At 41.8% G+C, this 18,914-nt stretch overlaps 1 protein-coding gene across 1 annotated transcript in view; it reads left to right on the top strand.

The window, feature by feature from the left end:
* The window catches only part of LOC118392255 (TBC1 domain family member 22B-like), a 175,246-nt gene extending 156,567 nt beyond the window's left edge, over positions 1–18,679 (top strand). The window contains exon 14 of the mRNA XM_035784045.2: positions 14,677–18,679. Coding sequence (XP_035639938.1) covers positions 14,677–14,805 — 129 coding nt within the window. The 3' untranslated portion in view covers positions 14,806–18,679. The remainder of the gene's footprint in view (positions 1–14,676) is intronic.
* The last annotated feature ends 235 nt before the right edge of the window (positions 18,680–18,914 follow it).

Below are 18,914 nucleotides of genomic sequence, written 5' to 3'. Positions count from 1 at the left end.
TGTCTTGATTTCCAGTTTTTTAGCAAAAGTTTTAAAAATGATTGACAAAAGTACAGTCAGTCCAGCCAGTCTCACCGCACCCTCATATGCCATGTCTTAAAATTGATATTGTAATTAATTGATATTGTAAAAGAGCCAACTCTAACTCCGCCCATACATTTTGGACTTTCTAGCACTGTTCGTTTTACAGATGACTCAGCCGTTGTGCTGTAAAAAAATGTATTTTTGTCTCTTGTATAAACAATTCTGTACATTAGTTTATACTGGATTAAGCATACATTTACTGTCATTTAGTTTGTTGTGTTCTAACACTCACTCCATTATGTGCCCATATCAGTTATTTTTAGGTGTTGGTTCCAATACTTTAGTTGTATAGGCTTTCTGCAATGTTTTGTGTATCTTATATCTAGTTTGGTGTGTATTCGTTGGTTTTGTGAGGGCTGTGTTTACCAGGTTTATTTGCTTGTTTTAAAAATAACTATATTTTGGAGATTTCGTTTTCAAAAACCGAGAGTGAGCGGTTGTAATCTGAATAAAGGGGAAAACGCCATTCTTGAACATGGGGTGAGCCATTCTTACTAATTTGTAAATAAAGCCAATTTGTTTTTTAGAATTATTTCTGTTTTTAGAGGAAGAGAAAACAAAAGCCCACTGTGCCTAATTTTCGAAAATCTTCAGGCAACATGTCAAGTGTAATTCTCCCATTGCATTTACTCAAGTTCTGTTAACTCCAGGACCACTGACAGTTTTTTGTTGTTGTTGCCTGATGCAGGACTCTTGTGCCAGAGAAGAGAGACTCTCAGACTGAAAACGCTTCCATTAATTTAAGAAAAGTCCATTTGTGCCACGGTTTAGACTACCGATAGAGCAGCATTCCTACTCCCCCTTGTGATAGTGTGGTGCAATGACAGAATTGCCACCATCTACCACTACCATAACTTTTAACGGAAGAACCACTGTAGTATTCTTTATTTGAGTTTAACCTGTTGGCTCTCTTCAAAAGTAAAAGATCATTTTCCTGCTTAAGTAAATGGTAAAATGCATGCAGCTGGAGATTGCGCAATAATTGCAACGGGGGGCACCTGGTAAATGTAGTCTCTTATGGTCAATCTTCCAATGATATGCCTACAAATACGTCACAATGCTGCAGACACCTTGGGGAAACGACAGAAAGTGTAGGCTCATTCCTTGAGCATTCACAGCCATATAAAGAGATATTGGAACAAAGCGCATTCAATATCTGGGGCATTTCCTGTTTGAAATTTCATCTTGGTTTCGCCTGTAGCATCAGTTCTGTGGCACTCACAGATAATATCTTTGCAGATTTGGAAATGTGTTTTCTTTCCAAAGCTGTCAATTATATGCATAGTCGAGCATCTTTTCGTGACAAAATATCTTGTTTAAAACGGGAACGTTTTTTTATCCAAAAATTAAAAGAGCGCCCCCTATATCGAAGAAGTTAACATAAAACTTCATTAATGTTCCAACCGGACAATTCCTTTGTCTGTACAAATGAAGTGGAGCGTAGCTACCTTTCACGTGAGCGCTCCAGACCGAGGCTGTGGCACTATGCCAGACCACTCACTCAAAGAGCCCTTATGAGCCCCTCCTTTAGAGTAGAATCCTCAAAACATGTTCTAAATACTGTTGACATCTAGTGGAAGCCTTGGGAAGTGAAACATAACTAATATCACCCTGTATCTTCAATGGGGGCTGAGTTGAAAAACTACCAACCTCAGATTTCCCACTTCCTGGTTGTGACTTTTTCTCAGGTTTTTGCCTGCCATATGAGTTATGTTATACTCACAGACATCATTCAAACAGTTTTTAGAAACTTCAGTGATTTCTATCCAATACTAATACTAATAATAATATGCATATATTAGCATCTGGGACAGAGAAGGAGGCACGCTATTCATCCAAAAGTGAAAATGCTGCCCCCTATCCCAAAAAGGTTAAGTTAAGAAAATATATTTTCTTCTTTACCTTGTAAAGATTTTCTATTGGCTTTTTCTAAAATGGTGATTTATTTATTTTTCTTTCATTTTAATTTCTATCTCAGATTTAACTTTTTCAGAATATGAAATTATCATTCCCTAATATATGCCTTAAAAGCATCCCAAATTATATGGCTGGTGGGGCTCTACTTGGAGAGAGTCGGTTCACCAGCACACTGAAGTGAGGTGAATGGAGGCATCACACTTACTTCAGAGAAGTTTCTGATGCCCTCCTAGACCCCTAATAGGCAGTGTAATGAAACAATAGAGACAGAAAAAAACAAAAATGTTGTAAGTAATTAAATGAGAAGAAAAAGGGTTCGATTGGTTAAGCAGGTAAATGACTAAGTGGAAACTAGCAGGCAGAACGTTCTCTGAAAATGTTCTCTACTGATCCACCTCAGGTGGCTGGGAACCGTTGCGACTGTAACTGGTATACCGCTCTGTCTGCCTCAATAACTTACTTGACACCAACTCTCTCTCTCACACACACACACCAACTCTCTCTCTCTTTCTGTCTCTCTCTCACGATCTCTCTCGCTGACTCTCTCTCGCTCTCTCTCTCACACACACACACACCAACTCTCTCTCTTTCTGTCTCTGTCTCTCTCACACACACACACACACACACACACACACACACACACACACACACACACACACACACACACACACACACACACACACACACACGAACACACACACACACTCAATGTGTTGTTCAGGGCTCTGGAATAATTGCAGAGTGCCCGAGGTGCTGTTTTCAGAAGGCTGAAGCACTCACTGCCATTCTACATTACCACCATACCCCTAGATACTCCAAGAACATTGACTAAGAGTTTGGCTCTAACTGGCTCACAGTAGCGCTATGCTAGAACTCTTGATCCGTCCAACACTCTGGCCTGTAGCTGTATCAAGGGATAAAGTGCACAATCATGTTTTGCTAAGAATTACGAGCATTCACAAAGTTGATGTCAAGGCTATCATATCAAATTATACTCAATGGTGCCTTTCCATTTGCACCAGTCAGCTAGTGACAAAAGGTCAAGTGGACAGAAGAGTGGGGAGCCTGTTATGTTTCTTTCCTAGAATTCATCAAATCTAATTTCAGGACCAAATGTTTCATGAAGCATGAATAGCAATGGCTTCGATACAGCCGCCATGCCATTTCTCTATGATTTCATTATTATCTGGTATTGAATAAATGCTTGGAACGTCAATTGGATAGTTAATTCCAGCCTGACTGGCATGTACACATAAAGCTCTTTGTTTGGTGTAAATCAAAGATCACAATGTCACTGTGGGAAACAGACGTGGGCACACACACACAAACATAGACACTCTTAGCAGAGAGAGAGAGAAAATAGTTAGACTTTATGTGTACTGAGTGTATAACTCTATACTAAATTAATATTGGTGCTACTTCAATGTCTGTAGGCCTATACTTTTGAGTGTACACAGTGACTTCAGAAAGTATTCACATCCCATGACTTTTTACACATTTTGTTGTGTTACAGCATGAATTTAAAAAGGATTAAATGTAGATTTTGTGTCACTGGTCTACACAAAATACCCCATAATGTCAAAGTGGAATTGGGTTTTTAGGAATTTTTACAAATTCATAAAAATTGTAAAGCCCTTTGTCTTGAGTTAATAAGTATTCAACCCATTTGTTATGGCAAGCCTAAAGAAGTTCAGGATTTATGAATTTGTCCTGAATACAAAGTGTTATGTTTGGTGCAAATCCAGACGAACACATCGCTGAGTACCACTCTTCATATTTTCAAGCATGGTGGTGGCTTCTTCATGTTATGTGTATGCTTGTCATCAGCAACGACTATGGATTTTTTGCTGATTTAAAAAAAATGTAATAGAGCTAAGCACAGGCAAAATCCTAGAGGAAAACCTGATTCTGCTTTCCAACAGACACTGGGAGAGAAATGTACCATTTAGCAAAACAATATCCTAAATCACAAGGCCAAATCTACACTGGAGTTGTTTTCCAAGACAACATTAAATGGTCCAGAGTGGCCTAGTTACAGTTTTGATTTAAATTGGCCTGAAAATCTATGGCAAGACTTGAAAATAGCTGTCTAGCAATGATCCACAACTAACTTGACAAAGCTTGAAGAATTAAAAAATAATAATAATATGCAAGTATTGTACAATCCCGGGGTGCAAAGAGACTTACCCAGAAAGACACAACTGTAATCACTGCCAAAGGGAATTCTAACATGTATTGACTAGAGGTCGACCGATTATGATTTTTCAACGCCGGTACCGTTTATTGGAGGACCAAAAAAGCCGATACCGATTTAATAGGACAATAATTTTTTTAAAGAAGTTTTTTGTCATAATGACAATTACAACAATACTGAATGAACACTTATTTTAACTTAATATAATACATCAATACAATCAATTTAGTCTCAAATAAATAATGAAACATGTTCAATTTGGTTTAAATAATGCAAAAACAAAGTGTTGGAGAAGAAAGTAAAAGTGCAATATGTGCCATGTAAGAAAGCTAACGTTTCAGTTCCTTGCTCAGAACATGAGAACATATGAAAGCTGGTGGTTCCTTTTAACATGAGTCTTCAATATTCCCAAGTAAGAAGTTTTAGGTTGAAGTTATTATAGGAATTATAGGACTATTTCCCTCTATACCATTTGTATTTCATTAACCTTTGACTATTGGATGTTCTTATAGGCACTTTAGTATTTCCAGTGTAATAGTATAGCTTCCGTCCCTCTCCTCGCTCGAACCAGAAACACAACGACAAAAGCCACCATCGAAGCAGAACAAGGGGAACAACTACTAGAAGGTACAGAACGAGTGACGTTTGAAACGCTATTAGCGCGCGCTAACTAGCTAGCCATTTCACTTCGGTTACACCAGCCTCATCTCGGGAGTTGATAGGCTTGAAGTCATAAACATCGCAATGCTTGACGCACAACGAAGAGTTGCTGGCAAAACGCCCGAAAGTGCTATTTGAATGAATGTTTACGCGCCTGCTTCTGCAGGTGTTGGACTAGTTAACTGTAAGGTTGCAAGATTGAATCCCCCGAGCGGACAAGGTGAAAATCTGTCGTTCTGCCCCTGAACAAGGCAGTTAACCCACCGTTCCTAGGCCATCATTGAAAATAAGAATGTGTTCTTAACTGACTTGCCTAGTTAAATGAAGGTATATAACACATGCACTAACACACGGACACACAGGCACCAACGCATGGACACACAGGCACCAACGCACGGACACACAGGCACCAACGCACGGACACACAGGCACCAACGCACGGACACGCAGGCACCAACGCACGGACACGCAGGCACCAACGCACGGACACGCAGGCACCAACGCACGGACACGCAGGCACCAACGCACGGACACGCAGGCACCAACGCACGGACACACAGGCACCAACACACGGACACACAGGCACCAACACACGGACACACACACTAACCACCACAGACGGGTGATTGGTTGCGCGCAACTTTACCAACAGCTCTATTTATCAGGAGGTCCTGGGTTTTATGGATAATGTACACAATGGGCCACACACGTTAGCAGGAAAGAGAGAGAACGAGAGAGAAGCAGGGAGAGAGAGACACGCAGGGGGAGAGAGACACGCAGGGGGAGGGAGAGAGAGAACGATGCAGGGAGAGAGTTTATACAATTACATCCACAGTATTATCTTGTTTTTTTCCATTCCTTTCAGTAAAAGCCTGTGTTGAGTGGAATCATACTGCCGATGCGACAGACTCCATTAACAGAGTGTTTTAAAGCCAATTTACAGGGGAGGCCTTGCCTCTAGCTCTCTCGCTCTCTCCCTTCCTCTCTAACTCCTTTTCTCTCAGTCTCTCCCTCCCTCCCTCCGAGTGAGTGAATGAGTGTGTGCCGGCGTGCATGCATGCGCACGGTGATTCAACAAGCTACACGTAGTTTAAATGAGTTTCCACTCTCAGCCAAAGTTTGGACAAAATTACATGTTTTTTGATGAATGGTGGGGGCATTGTATTAATCAGGCAGAAGTTTACACCTTCTCATCTTTCAGTGTAGAGGTCTTAATAGACTCACAGCCATAACTCACAGCAGCCAGCAGCTAAACGACAAGCATCCGACACGCTCCACACATCAATCTCTACTCCCAAAAGAAATGGAAATGATGCTCCTTTTTTTGAGAGAATTTGTACACATACTAGGCCTATAACTCTATTGGCACTTGCTGGACTTTTAGAGATAGAAATGGGGGTTAAATGTAATTTATTATAATAATTTAAAAATTGCCCTTGATTGAATGAAGGTTTTTGTATGTAAAAAAATTCCCCAAATGTATTTTGGGTGTAGAGATTGATGTGTCGAGCTCATCGGATGCTTGTCAGGCATCGGATGCCTGGCTGTTGTGAGTTATGGCTGTGAGTCTATTAAGACCGCTACACTGAGATGAGGAGGTGTAAACTTCTGCATGATTAAGATAGGTCTCGCCTGGTAGCTGTTATAGAACAGGTTGGGAGTGTGACTGCCTCATATGTTGCTGCCATCACAACCATATCGCACGGTGCTCGACAATATGATACAGAGATTGAAGTATCGTAGCACTGGCTTTTCTATACCACCCGGACAGAGTATACAGTTGAAGACGGAGGTTTACGTACACCTTTGCCAAATACATTTAAACTCAGTATTTCACAATTCTTGACATTTCATCATAGTTAAAATTCCCTGTTTTACGTCAGTTAGGATCACCACATTATTTTAAGAATGTGAAATGTCAGAATAATAGTAGAGAGATTGATTTATTTCAGCTTTTATTTATTTCATCACATTCCCAGTGGGTCAGAAGTTTACATGCACTGAATTAGTATTTGTCAGCATTGCCTTTAAATTGTTTAACTTGGGTCAAACGTTTCGGGTAGCCTTCCACAAGCTTCCCACAATAAGTTGGGTGAATTTTGGCCCATTTCTCCTGACAGAGCTGGTGTAAATGAGTCAGGTTTGTAGGCCTCCTTGCTCGCACACACTTTTTCAGTTCTACCCACAAATGTTCTATGGGATTGAGGTCAGGGTTCTGTGATGGTCACTGGGGCCTCAGTGTTGAGGATCAGCTGGGTGGAGATGTTGTTTCCTACCCTCACCACCTGGGGGCAGCCTTTCAGGACCCAAAGTCCAGGACCCAATTGCACAGGGCGGGGTCGAGACCCAAGGTCTGCTTACTGCCCCAATAGGAAGTGATATAGATACATTTGTATCTGAAGATGCTGTTTCCTCCAGCATCTTCACAAGGTCCTTTGCTGCTGTTCTGGGATTGATTTGCACTTTTCGCACCAAAGTACGTTAATCTCTAGGAGACAGAACGCGTATCCTTCCTGAGCGGTATGACAGCTGCGTGGTCCCATGGTGTTTATACTATACGTGGTACCTTCAGGCGTTTGGAAATTCCTCCCAAGGATGAACCAGACTTGTGGAGGTCTACAATTTTTCTGATGTCTTGGCTGATTTCTTTTGATTTACCCATAATGTCAAGCAAAGAGGCACTGAGTTTGAAGGTAGGCCTTGAAATACATTCACCGATACACCTCAAATTGACTCAAATGATGTCAATTAGCCTATCAGAAGCTTCTAAAGCCATGACATAATTTTCTGGAATTTTCCAAGCTGTTTAAAGGCACTGTCAACTTAGTGTATGTAAACTTCTGACCCACTGGAATTTGCTGTACAGTTGTTGGAATAATTACTTGTGTCATGCACAAAGTAGATGTCCAAGAAATGTGTGTAGTGGTTGAAAAACGAGTTTTAATGACTCCAACCTAAGTGTATGTAAACTTCCGACATCAACTGTACAGTATAAGTGTTGAGACTTTGCAGTATGATAGTGCCTGCCCCTGCATTCTCCATCAGTGATATACAGTATAGGTGTTGAGACTTCTTTGCAGTATGATAGTGCCTGCCCCTGCATTCTCCATCATTGATATACAGTATAAGTGTTGAGACTTCTTTGCAGTATGATAGTGCCTGCCCCTGCATTCTCCATCAGTGATATACAGTATAAGTGTTGAGACTTCTTTGCAGTATGATAGAGACTGCCCCTGCATTCTCCATCAGTGATATACAGTATAAGTGTTGAGACTTCTTTGCAGTTTGATAGTGACTGCCCCTGCATTCTCCATCGGTGATCAATAAACTACACCAGGGTGCCACACGGCTCTGATGCTGACGAGGGGCTCAGTCGATTGTTTTTTCATCCGTACTCACAAATGTCCTAAAAGCAGTTATCACTCCCCACGCCAGCGGCCTGTGGTGCGGTGGTCTGCCTTGCTGCCAGACCTGTCTTTGGCCCTGCAGTTTATCAGTGTGCATGGCTGCGTGTCTGGCTCGGCCCGGACCCACCACAGTGAGCCAAAAGTGCAGCTAAATAATTAAACTGCTTCTTTCTGGCTCCTGCTTCGCTATGTGCCACCTGCGATATGGACAGGACTCAATAACCATAGCCGCCTCTTCATTTCAGTGATTTCAGTGAGGCTAAATAAATAAATGTCATTATTGCCTTACATAAGAGCCAATCAGAAAGCAGTGAGAGCAGCGGAGATAGATTTGGCTGAGGAGCTATCTTAGGAGGTGATTTGGGGAAGAGAGACCGGGACACAAGGACAACTTGGAGAGACGGGGTTGTGAACTTTTACCTCTACTGGGCCTGTGACGTTTACTCTGGGTCTGTGACTTGGCTTTGCGTCTGTGACTGTGTGTCTGCTTGCGCCTTAATCTCAGTGAAACCAAAGATAAAATTTTGCGTAATGTGTTAAGCCATTATGATCCCCAGGAGCACTGTCACACACACACACACACACGCACAGACATACGCTAAGCACACACACACAGTCCACCCTCTATCCATCTATCCAATTTGATCTCTCGTTAGCTCTGTGGGGAGAAAAGACAGCGGAGTCCTTTTGAGACATACCAGGCTTTTCATTTAACTTAATACAATCTGAGCAACATCCAGGAATGTCCTATTCAGTGTGAGGAGAGCATTTTGAATCAATGGGTCTTTGGATTACCTTTTGTGCAGGTGCTTGATTCCATAGAACTGTACTTTGCGTAAGTGGTCGGCTTGAAAGGATTTGTACTTCCTGAAGAGGATGCTTTAACAAACAGACCCATCATTTTCTAAACGTTATGCATTTTTGCCACTGGCCTTGCTTCTTTAGAGAGGCTGTTCAGATGTTTTTGAGTCTTCTGGGGGGCCTCTTTTGATGCTGTTTAGAATGTGACTTAAAATATTAAGACACACAGACATTGTACCCCCTTCATTCTGAAGTGCCCCTCCTGTGTTAGTAAAGTGATTTCTGCAGCAGCTTGTGAGATGTGTGTAATTAAGGTCTATTAAGCTCATTAGCGGAATATAAATGATAGCCAACAGCTGGTCATTAGAATGTTTAAGTCATTAATGAAGGACTCTCACCAGCCAGTCACCAGGGAGGTGGTTTTGACTACTGGCTTATTCTACACATTAGGTAGGACACTGAATACCAATGAGTTGTCCTATTGAATATTCTCTGGTCCATATACTCAGTGAGGTTGGGTATTAGGCCTGGATCGCTGTCGGCATTCCAATTCATCCCTAGGGTGTTCGTTGGGGTTGAGGTCAGGGCTTTGTGCAGGCCAGTCAAGTTCTTCCACTCCAATCTCGACACACCATTTCTGTATGGACCTTGCTTTGTGCATGGGGGCATTGTCATGCCCAAAGTTGGAAGCACAGAATTGTCTAGAATGTCATTATATGCTGTAGCGTTAAGATTTCACTTCACTGGAACAAAGTGGCCTAGCCCGAACCATGAAAAACAGTCCCAGACCAAACTTTACAGAGTCCAATGCCGGAGATCTTTACACCACTCTAGCCAATGCTTGGCATTGCAGATGGTGGTCTTAGGCCTGTGTGCGGCTACTCGGACATGGAAACCATTTCATTAAACTGCTGACGAACAGTTCTTGAGCCACTCCGTGGCTGAGCCTTTGGTGCTCCTAGATGTTTCCACTTCACAATAACCCCACGTACAGTTGACCGGGGCAGCTTTAGCAGGGCAGAAATTTGACGAACTGACTCGTTGGAAAGGCGCCACGTTGAAATTCACTGAGCTACTGCCAGACCTGTAACTTCTTCTTTAAGAGGCTCCTCTGTCCTCTACTCGTTACCTGTATTAATGACACCTGTTTGAACTTGTTATCAGTATAAAATACACCTGTCCACAACCTCAAACAGTCACACTCCAAACTCCGCTATGGCCAAGACCAAAGAGCTGGCAAAGGACACCAGAAACAAAATTGTAGACCTGCACCAGGCTGGGAAGACTGAATCTGCAATAGGTAAGCAGCTTGTTTTGAAGAAATCAACTGTGGGAGCAATTATTAGGAAATGGAAGACATACAAGACCACTGATAATCTCCCTCGATCTGGGGCTCCATGCAAGATCTCACCCCGTGGGGTCAAAATGATCACAAGAACGGTGAGAAAAATCCCAGAACCACACGGGGGGACCTAGTGAATGACCTGCAGAGAGCTGGGACCAAAGTAACAAAGCCTACCATCAGTAACACACTACGCCGCCAGGGACTCAAATCCTGCAGTGCCAGACCTGTCCCCCTGCTTAAGCCAGTACATGTCCAGGCCCGTCTGAAGTTTGCTAGAGAGCATTTGGATAATCCAGAAGAAGATTGGGAGAATGTCATATGGTCAGATGAAACCAAAATATAACTTTTTGGTAATAACTCGTCGTGTTTGGAGGACAAATGACAATGATCCCAACGAAAGAGTGGCTTCGTAAGAAGCATTTCAAGGTCCTGGAGTGGCCTAGCCAGTCTCCAGATCTCAACCCCATAGAAAATCTTTGGAGGGAGTTGAAAGTCTGTGTTGCCCAGCAACAGCCCCAAAACATCACTGCTCTAGTGGAGATCTGCATGGAGGAATGGCCCAAAATACCAGCAACAGTGTGTGAAAACCTTGTGAAGACTTACAGAAAACGTTTGACCTCTGTCATTGCCAACAAAGGGTATATAACAAAGTATTGAGATATAAACTTTTGTTATTGACCAAATGCTTATTTTCCACCATAATTTGCAAATAAATTCATAAAACATCCTACAATGTGATTTTCTGGATTTTTTTTCTCATTTTGTCTGTCATAGTTGAAGTGTACCTATGATGAAAATTACAGGCCTCTCTCATCTTTTTAAGTGGGAGAACTTACACAATTGGTGGCTGACTAAATACTTTTTTGCCCCACTGAACAAAAATATGAACACATGTTAAAAACTTCTTATGGCTAGGGGCTCCGCTAGCATTCCACTGAAAAGGCAGCGTGCGAAATTCAAATATATATTTTTTGAAATATGTAACTTTCACACATTAACAAGTGCAATACACCAAATGAAAGATAAACTTCTTGTTAATCTACCCATCATGTCCGATTTCTAAAAGGCTTTACAGCAAAAGCACAACATGATTATGTTACGTCATAGCTAAGTCACAAAAACACACAGAGCCATTTTCCACCAAAGATAGGAGTCACAAAAAGCAGAAATATAGATAAAATTAATCACTAACCTTTGATGATCTTCATCTTCATCAGATGACACTCATAGGACTACATGTTACACAATACATGTATGTTTTGTTCGATAAAGTGCATATATTCTTATCGGCAGACTCAGTAGCCTCGGTTTTTCGAATGACTGCCTTGCCTGGTTCACCAACTACTTTGCAGACATAGTTCAGTGTGTCAAATCGGAGGGTATGATGTCCGGTCCTCTGGCAGTCTCTATGGGGGTACCACAGGGTTCAATTCTCGGGCCGACTCTTTTCTCTGTATATATCAATGATGTTGCTCTTGCTGCGGGCGATTCCCTGATCCACCTCTACGCAGACGACACCATTCTGTATACTTCTGGCCCTTCCTTGGACACTGTGCTATCTAACCTCCAAACGAGCTTCAATGCCATACAACACTCCTTCCGTGGCCTCCGACTCTCTTAAACGCTAGTATAACCAAATGCATGCTTTTCAACCGTTCACTGCCTGCACCCGCATGCCCAGCATCACCACCCTGGATGGTTCCGACCTAGAATATGTGGACATCCTATAAGTACCTAGGTGTCTGGCTAGACTGCAAACTCTCCTTCTGGACTCATATCAAACATCTCCAATCCAAATGCTTTCTATTTCACTACAGAGCCTCCTTCACTCACGCCACAAAACTTACCCTAGGAAAACTGACTACACCAGTATCTCTACCTGCAGATGTTCATCTGATCATTTATCACTCCAGTGTTAATCTGCTAAATTGTAATTATTCACTCCTATGGCCTATTTATTGCCTACCTCCTCATGACTTTTGCACACAATGTATATAGATTATTTTTGTTCCTACTATGTTATTGCCTTGTTTATTGTTTACTCCATGTGTACCTCTGTGTTGTTGTCTGTTCACACTGCCCCTCCTTTACAGTAGAAGCCTCAAACAAGTTTCTAAAGACGGTTGACATCTATTGGAAGCCTTAGGAAGTGCAATTTGACCCCATAGACACTGTGTTTTCGATAGGCCAAGCTTTGAAAAACTACAAACCAAAGATTTCCCACTTCCTGGTTGGATTTTTCTCCAGTTTTCGCCTGCCATATGAGTTATGTTATACTCCCAGACATCATTAAAACAGTTTTAGAAACTTCAGAATGTTTTCTATCCAAATCTACTAATAATATGCATATATTAGCAACTGGGACTGAGTAGCAGGCAGATTACTCTGGGCATGCTTTTCATCCAAATGTGAAAATGCTGCCTCCTATCCCAAACAGGTTTTAAGTGTTGGTCCCATGTTTCATGAGCTGAAATAAAAGATCCCAGAAATGTTCCATATGGACAAAAAGCTTATTTCTCTCAAATTCTGTGCATAAATTTGTTTACATCCGTGTTAGTGCGCATTTCTCCAAGATAATCCATCCACCTGACAGGTGAATTTGGCAATACGTTCAACCTGCCTCACAATCGCAGACCACGTGTAATCACGCCAGCCCAGCTTCTTCACCTGCGGGATCGCCCCTACCACGCCTACCATCTGACCCCTTTCTGATACAGAAATAAAACCCTGTTACAGAAACACATTTGTTATTTGCAGAAGGGTCCTGATAGGCCTACTAAAATCCTAAACACATTGTAATGCATTAATAAAATAATTATAAATAATAAATAAAATAAATAAATAAAATAATTTCCTACCAGGGACTGTAGTGACGCATCTTGCACTGAGATGCAGTGCCTTAGGCCGCTGCGTCCATGTTTGTGTGTTAACTATTTAACTGTAGAATGCTTAAAAGGCCGCAAAAAAAATGTAATATCGGTTATTGGTATCGTTTTGTTGGGCAAGGATAATACCAGGTTCTGACCAATAGATGACACTGTTCTGCTATTGGGTGATCATTTTTTTTAAGAATACCCCTCTATTGTTAAAGGGATAGTTCACCTAAATTACAAATACATGTTGTTTTCTAACTGTAATCAGTCTATGGAGCAGGTATGACAGCAACCCATGCTTTGGTTTTGTGTACCTGGCCATTGTTTCAAATGCTAACTTTTTAGCGTTAATGGCACAAATCCAATGCAAGTCGGTGGTACTTATATTAGCATTTTTGCGCTTCATATCCAAATCACGGGAAGCAGTTAATAACATTATTTTAAATTTCAAGCATTTTTTTTCCAGTCCCACAAAAAAATGCCATCAAGGCACCTATGCAAAAAAACTCACTCTGTCACTCAGAAGCTTCTCTTTCTTGTGTCTGCCTGCCATCTAGTTTTCTAGGCTATTTAAAGATACTATAATTATCCCGTTTCACATTGGATTTATTTACAATAATAAGGTAAGATGTGATTTGAATTTGGGTGCCGCTGCGCACACAAGGTTGTTAGCTAGCTCTGGTCCAAGTAGTTGAGCAAGCCTCAGCGTTGAGCCAACTTTCCGATGTTCGTCCTTGTTAGGATATACTTATTTGATTCAGTGAAGTAATGATAGGCCTAATAAAATACTAAACACATTGTAATGCATGTCTTATCATGATGCCCAGCGCTTTAAGCCAAGCCTCCATGTCCACCCCAACCCCGCTGCATTTCAGTCACATCTCACTCCCTACACTTGTCTATCGAGCATGCAAACAGCTAGCTTGCCTGGTTCATAGAAACCTGCTCTATCTGCACACATTTTTGAGTAATTTAATGAGCTAAATGTTAACTGCTAACTGTTGATTTCACAAGTTAAGAAAGGAACTATATGAACCAGTGCTTTTTTATTCTGGTTCAAACCGGTTCAGAATTTTATTATGCTGGTCAGAACAGTGGAACTGAATGAAAAATATATTGGTTCTGTTCAGAATGAAATGACACACAGCAGATTGTTAAATAGAATTACTCGCTGATTAAAAGTGTAAGTGTGTTCCTCTTGCTCCTCTGAGCTGATTGTTTCGCTACTGTTGCCCCTGGCGACACCTTCACATTCACACACTGTAATGCTCACAGAGTGGTGTGCCCTTCTCTCTCACTTGGTTCTCGCTGTCTTTCTGTCTCGCTCTCTCTCTCTGTGGCCATATCACTTATTCTCTGTCTCACGGCACTCCCCTCTCTCTCTCTGCCCCACAGGGTCTGATGATCCTGCTGCAGAACCTACCCACCATGCACTGGGGCAACGAGGAGGTCAGCGTGCTCCTGGCCGAGGCCTACAGGCTGAAGTTTGCCTTCGCTGACGCCCCCAATCACTACAAGAGATGAGTCTGGCCCATGTGGCCCCTGACAGTTAGCTACTGAACCCCTGACAGAGGCCCCCTGGAGGACGGATGGACCCCCTCCTCGACTTTCTTGTCCCTCGGCAGTCCACGACCATTGCTAATAGTAGATTAAAACAAAAAACACATTTAGGTCCCAAATGGCACCCTATTCTCTACAAAGCGCATTACTTTTGACCAGAGCCCCAAGTAGTGCATTATGTAGGGAATAGGGTGCCATTTGGGAAGCATCCAACCAGTGCTTCTTGGTATGTGTGTACCTTTCCAACCGACTGTTCTTCTTAACTCCTCTTCTCTTTGTTCTTAACAATGAAATTACATTTGTGCAACACTGCAACAACATCAATGCCTGTCCCACTGAAGTAGACACCAACCAAAAAAGAAAGACCTCCAGTCAGTATGATAAAAGAGATTTTGCTGCAGACGCATGGATGACTGTTCTAGACTGTCCTGTACTGTACTATTTGTCCCTGACTGGCCACAGCAGCCTCAACATGTCCCGAGACCTAATGAATTAATTGTAATCCTGAACTAACCCAGTGGGGGGGGATAGAGAGCGAGACCTTCTGTACTAGGTTGATATCTGTCACGTTTAATTCCTAAGGGAACTGAGGACACACACGTCATCATTCTAGTCATCCCTAGCTGGCATTGAGCTCTTCTCTCATGTCATGATTTCAGTTTAAGACAAGCGGTCAATCCCCCAGAGACAAGTGGGTTTTTTAGTTAAAAACAGAAACACATTCACATAAAAGGCAATAATTAGGTAATAGGGAGATCAGAAAGTATGTATTATTATGGATGGTTTCATTCTGACTCTGTCATGGTCCGCAGGGTTGGTCTAATAATATAAGGTCTAACAACACTCTCTGAACTATATTGTATTATGTCAGATATTTGTCGGTTGGCTGAGGGAGGGACGAGTGTCGCGTGACTCTGCCTGACTTACGATCGTCTCTGAACCTAGGACTCACTACCTAACTCGATCAGTCTATCAGTTAGACACGTTGGCACAGCACCATGCAGTGGTGAGCAGTCACCTTTTAGGCCAGGAGATTTCCCAGTTAGGTCACATGGTCTGAAAAAAACAACAACTCCAGGCCGTAGCCCTTTACACTCGTAACCATATACGGGTTGATAATGGCAGATTTGGGGACTAGTAAAGAACTAAATTGGAACGCAGTGGCTGTACAGTAACGTGCTATACATGTCAGAGCTCTTGCTCTGCGCTTCACATCGCTGTATGGGTTTTTGACTGACATCCGTTCTGAACTTGAGCACCTCGCGTGACCTTGTTGTGAATGAGAATGTGTTTTCAGTCAATTTACCGGGTAAAACTGAAAATTGCTGTCCATTTTTTTTTGAAAGGTGAGGCATAGAGGATTATAATAAATACCGTTTTGTCATGCAAGCAAGACAAACACCCATGAGTTGAAATATGCACTTCACATTTCATATATAGTGTCAACATTTATGATCACTATGTTTGATATACAGTTACAAGATGGCATGGTGACATACACTGCGTTGTTCTGAACAGAATGAGCCTATGATTGTCTATTGTGTAGAGAATTTGCCACGGCAGACGCACTTGAATGCACTCAAGACTCCTTTCTTTGCGCACCAAGATTATCATCTGTTTCCCTGAATTGCATTGTGAAAGCAAGTAATATCACATTTTATAACTTAGCTAGTCATTGTGGCAGTAGAACAAGCTTTCAAATGAGGCCCACCTGACCCAGATTGCGATTTATAATGGACCGTTTTTGGACTGCGTAAACAACAACAGTAATTGTGTGATGATGCGAATGCAGGGTTGTGTTCCAAACAAAACAACTACAAGTGTATTTGCGCTAGTTCCTCAACGGCACAGCTAGGAGAGCTCATAAAGGCACCTTATAGTTGAAGACATAGTGCTTTGAAATGACATAGGAACTGTGGACACTGGAGAGGTATGTGGCCACAAGGAGACACCAGTTAGTCCTCGCTCTCAAACCCTTGTAATCGTTTTGTCTTATGTTGCACCTACCCCACATTTTCCAGGAATGTTCTTATCATGTTACTGAATATATCCAGAGTATTTTCAGATTTTGTTTCCAACAAATGCAGTGAAAGTACAGTAAATGTAGAACGCACATAAAATCAAGTGTAATCATTTTCCCATACCCTCCTAACTGTTCCCTTTCAATTGCTACCATGGTCATGCATATGCTTTTCATATTTCTTCTGTAAGAAACATTTCAATTTAGCCCTATCCATATTGTCCGATTTCAACGAGTGTAAAGGGTTCAAAATGACTCTCCAAAACACAGAAATAGGACCACGAGTTGTGTTTTTTTCTGGTCAGGCTACGTGGTCAGGCAAAACTCCTGAACTACTACAATTTGTAACTGCTCATAGTCCAGAACTAGGGCCCATGGTTAGATTTTTGAAAAAGATAAACTAAATTGCTGACATGGGGCATTGTACCCTGTCCAGTAGCTTTGTTGGTTATTCAGTCTATTCATAAACACTTACTGACTGAGGGCGTTAGGGCGTTAGGGTGTAATACATTAACTCTCTCCGTTTGCCTTCACTTGACTGCTCAACTCCGTTCCACTCCTGTTTTTCATTGTTCCCCTCTAATCAGGGACTGATTTAGACTTGGGACAACAGGTGGGTGCAATTAATGATCAGGTAGAACAGAAAGCCAGCAGGCTCTGCACCATGTGGGGTAAGAGTTGTATACCCCTTGTGTAGAGGATTGATATATGATGTAAATTAAATGTTGAAATAATATGTACAACTTGTATCATCAAAAAACATCCTGTCAGGTAACACTGAATATCAATAATTGTTGCATGAGCCCCTCGATGATGTGTGTTGTTGATATGTGGGGTTGGGAGTGTATGTATAGATGGGGCAGCTTAATACTCTCAGTATTTGAACTTCCTCAGCTTCTTTTGATCATGTCAGTAACGTTTTTGCGCTCCATGTTAGCTCCAGGCCCAATTTCCTATTCTCATATTGATTAGAAATTTAAAAAACTGCACTTGATAAAAGTACATTTTCTTCCCTTTTTTCTGTACGAAATATATTATTTGCAATCCGCTTTAAATATCAGTCTCTCTCCTCCCTTTTTTACATACTGTTTACATGAGCCTGTTAAGTTGTGCCTAATGTAGAGAGAGCAGATCATCATATATATTTATTTTACCTTAATTTAAGCTCTGCAAATGAAACGAGGGATGTTTTTTCAGTTGATGCGTTCACTCTCTGTGTTTGCTAAGCCATGACAGTGACTGCATCCAAAATGGCCCCCTATTTTCTATATAGTGCACTACTTTATGGGCTCTGGTCGAATAGGGTGCCATTTGGGATGCAACCAGTGAGTACACAGAATCACATCGGTAAGTCTAGCAGCTGCCTTCTCTGGTATCCTTATGTGTTTCAACTTGGTTTGATGCTCCCAACAAACCTTAGACACACCTTCTGTAAAAGTCACAAGCCCTTGGTTACCATGGTTACTGTGGTGACCAGGTGTCCGTCTGCTGGTTGGAGCCCTCGGACACACATACTGGACATTGCGGTCAGCATCTCATGGGGCATGACCTAACATGTTTGGTCTCCCTACTAAAGCTTTTTTTTAAGGCTTGAATTTCACTCTTTCTTTTGTTCTGTTTCTTTTCAGAGATGTTAATGTTTCTGACCAAACTAAGACTGGTCCTCTTTCCCTTCTGACTTCTGACTAAGACATAGTCTCATACAGTGGAGAGGTATTGTGATTATTATTTTTTTAAATGTATGTGTACAGAGCAAATGAATTTTGAAACAAAGATCTGTAAATAGAAAAGTGTAAATAAATGCTATATATGACCAAACTGTTTGTATATTTTCATGGCGTTGCGTTTTGCATAAGAACAGCCCGAGCTGTGATGTATTGGCCATATACTACACCCTCTCCGGCCTTATTGCTATTATAAACTGGTTACCAACGTAATTAGAGCAGTAAAAATACATGTTGTGTCATACCCGTGGTATACTTAAGCAATCACATGTATGTGGAATATGGCCAATATCCTACGGCTTAGGGATGTTCTTGGGCACGACGCAACG

This window comes from Oncorhynchus keta, chromosome 13 (assembly GCF_023373465.1).
Source record: "Oncorhynchus keta strain PuntledgeMale-10-30-2019 chromosome 13, Oket_V2, whole genome shotgun sequence".
NCBI classification, from domain to species: Eukaryota; Metazoa; Chordata; class Actinopteri; order Salmoniformes; family Salmonidae; genus Oncorhynchus; species Oncorhynchus keta.
Note: the sequence above shows the minus strand (reverse complement) of the source record. Positions and strands in the feature narration are given on the sequence as shown.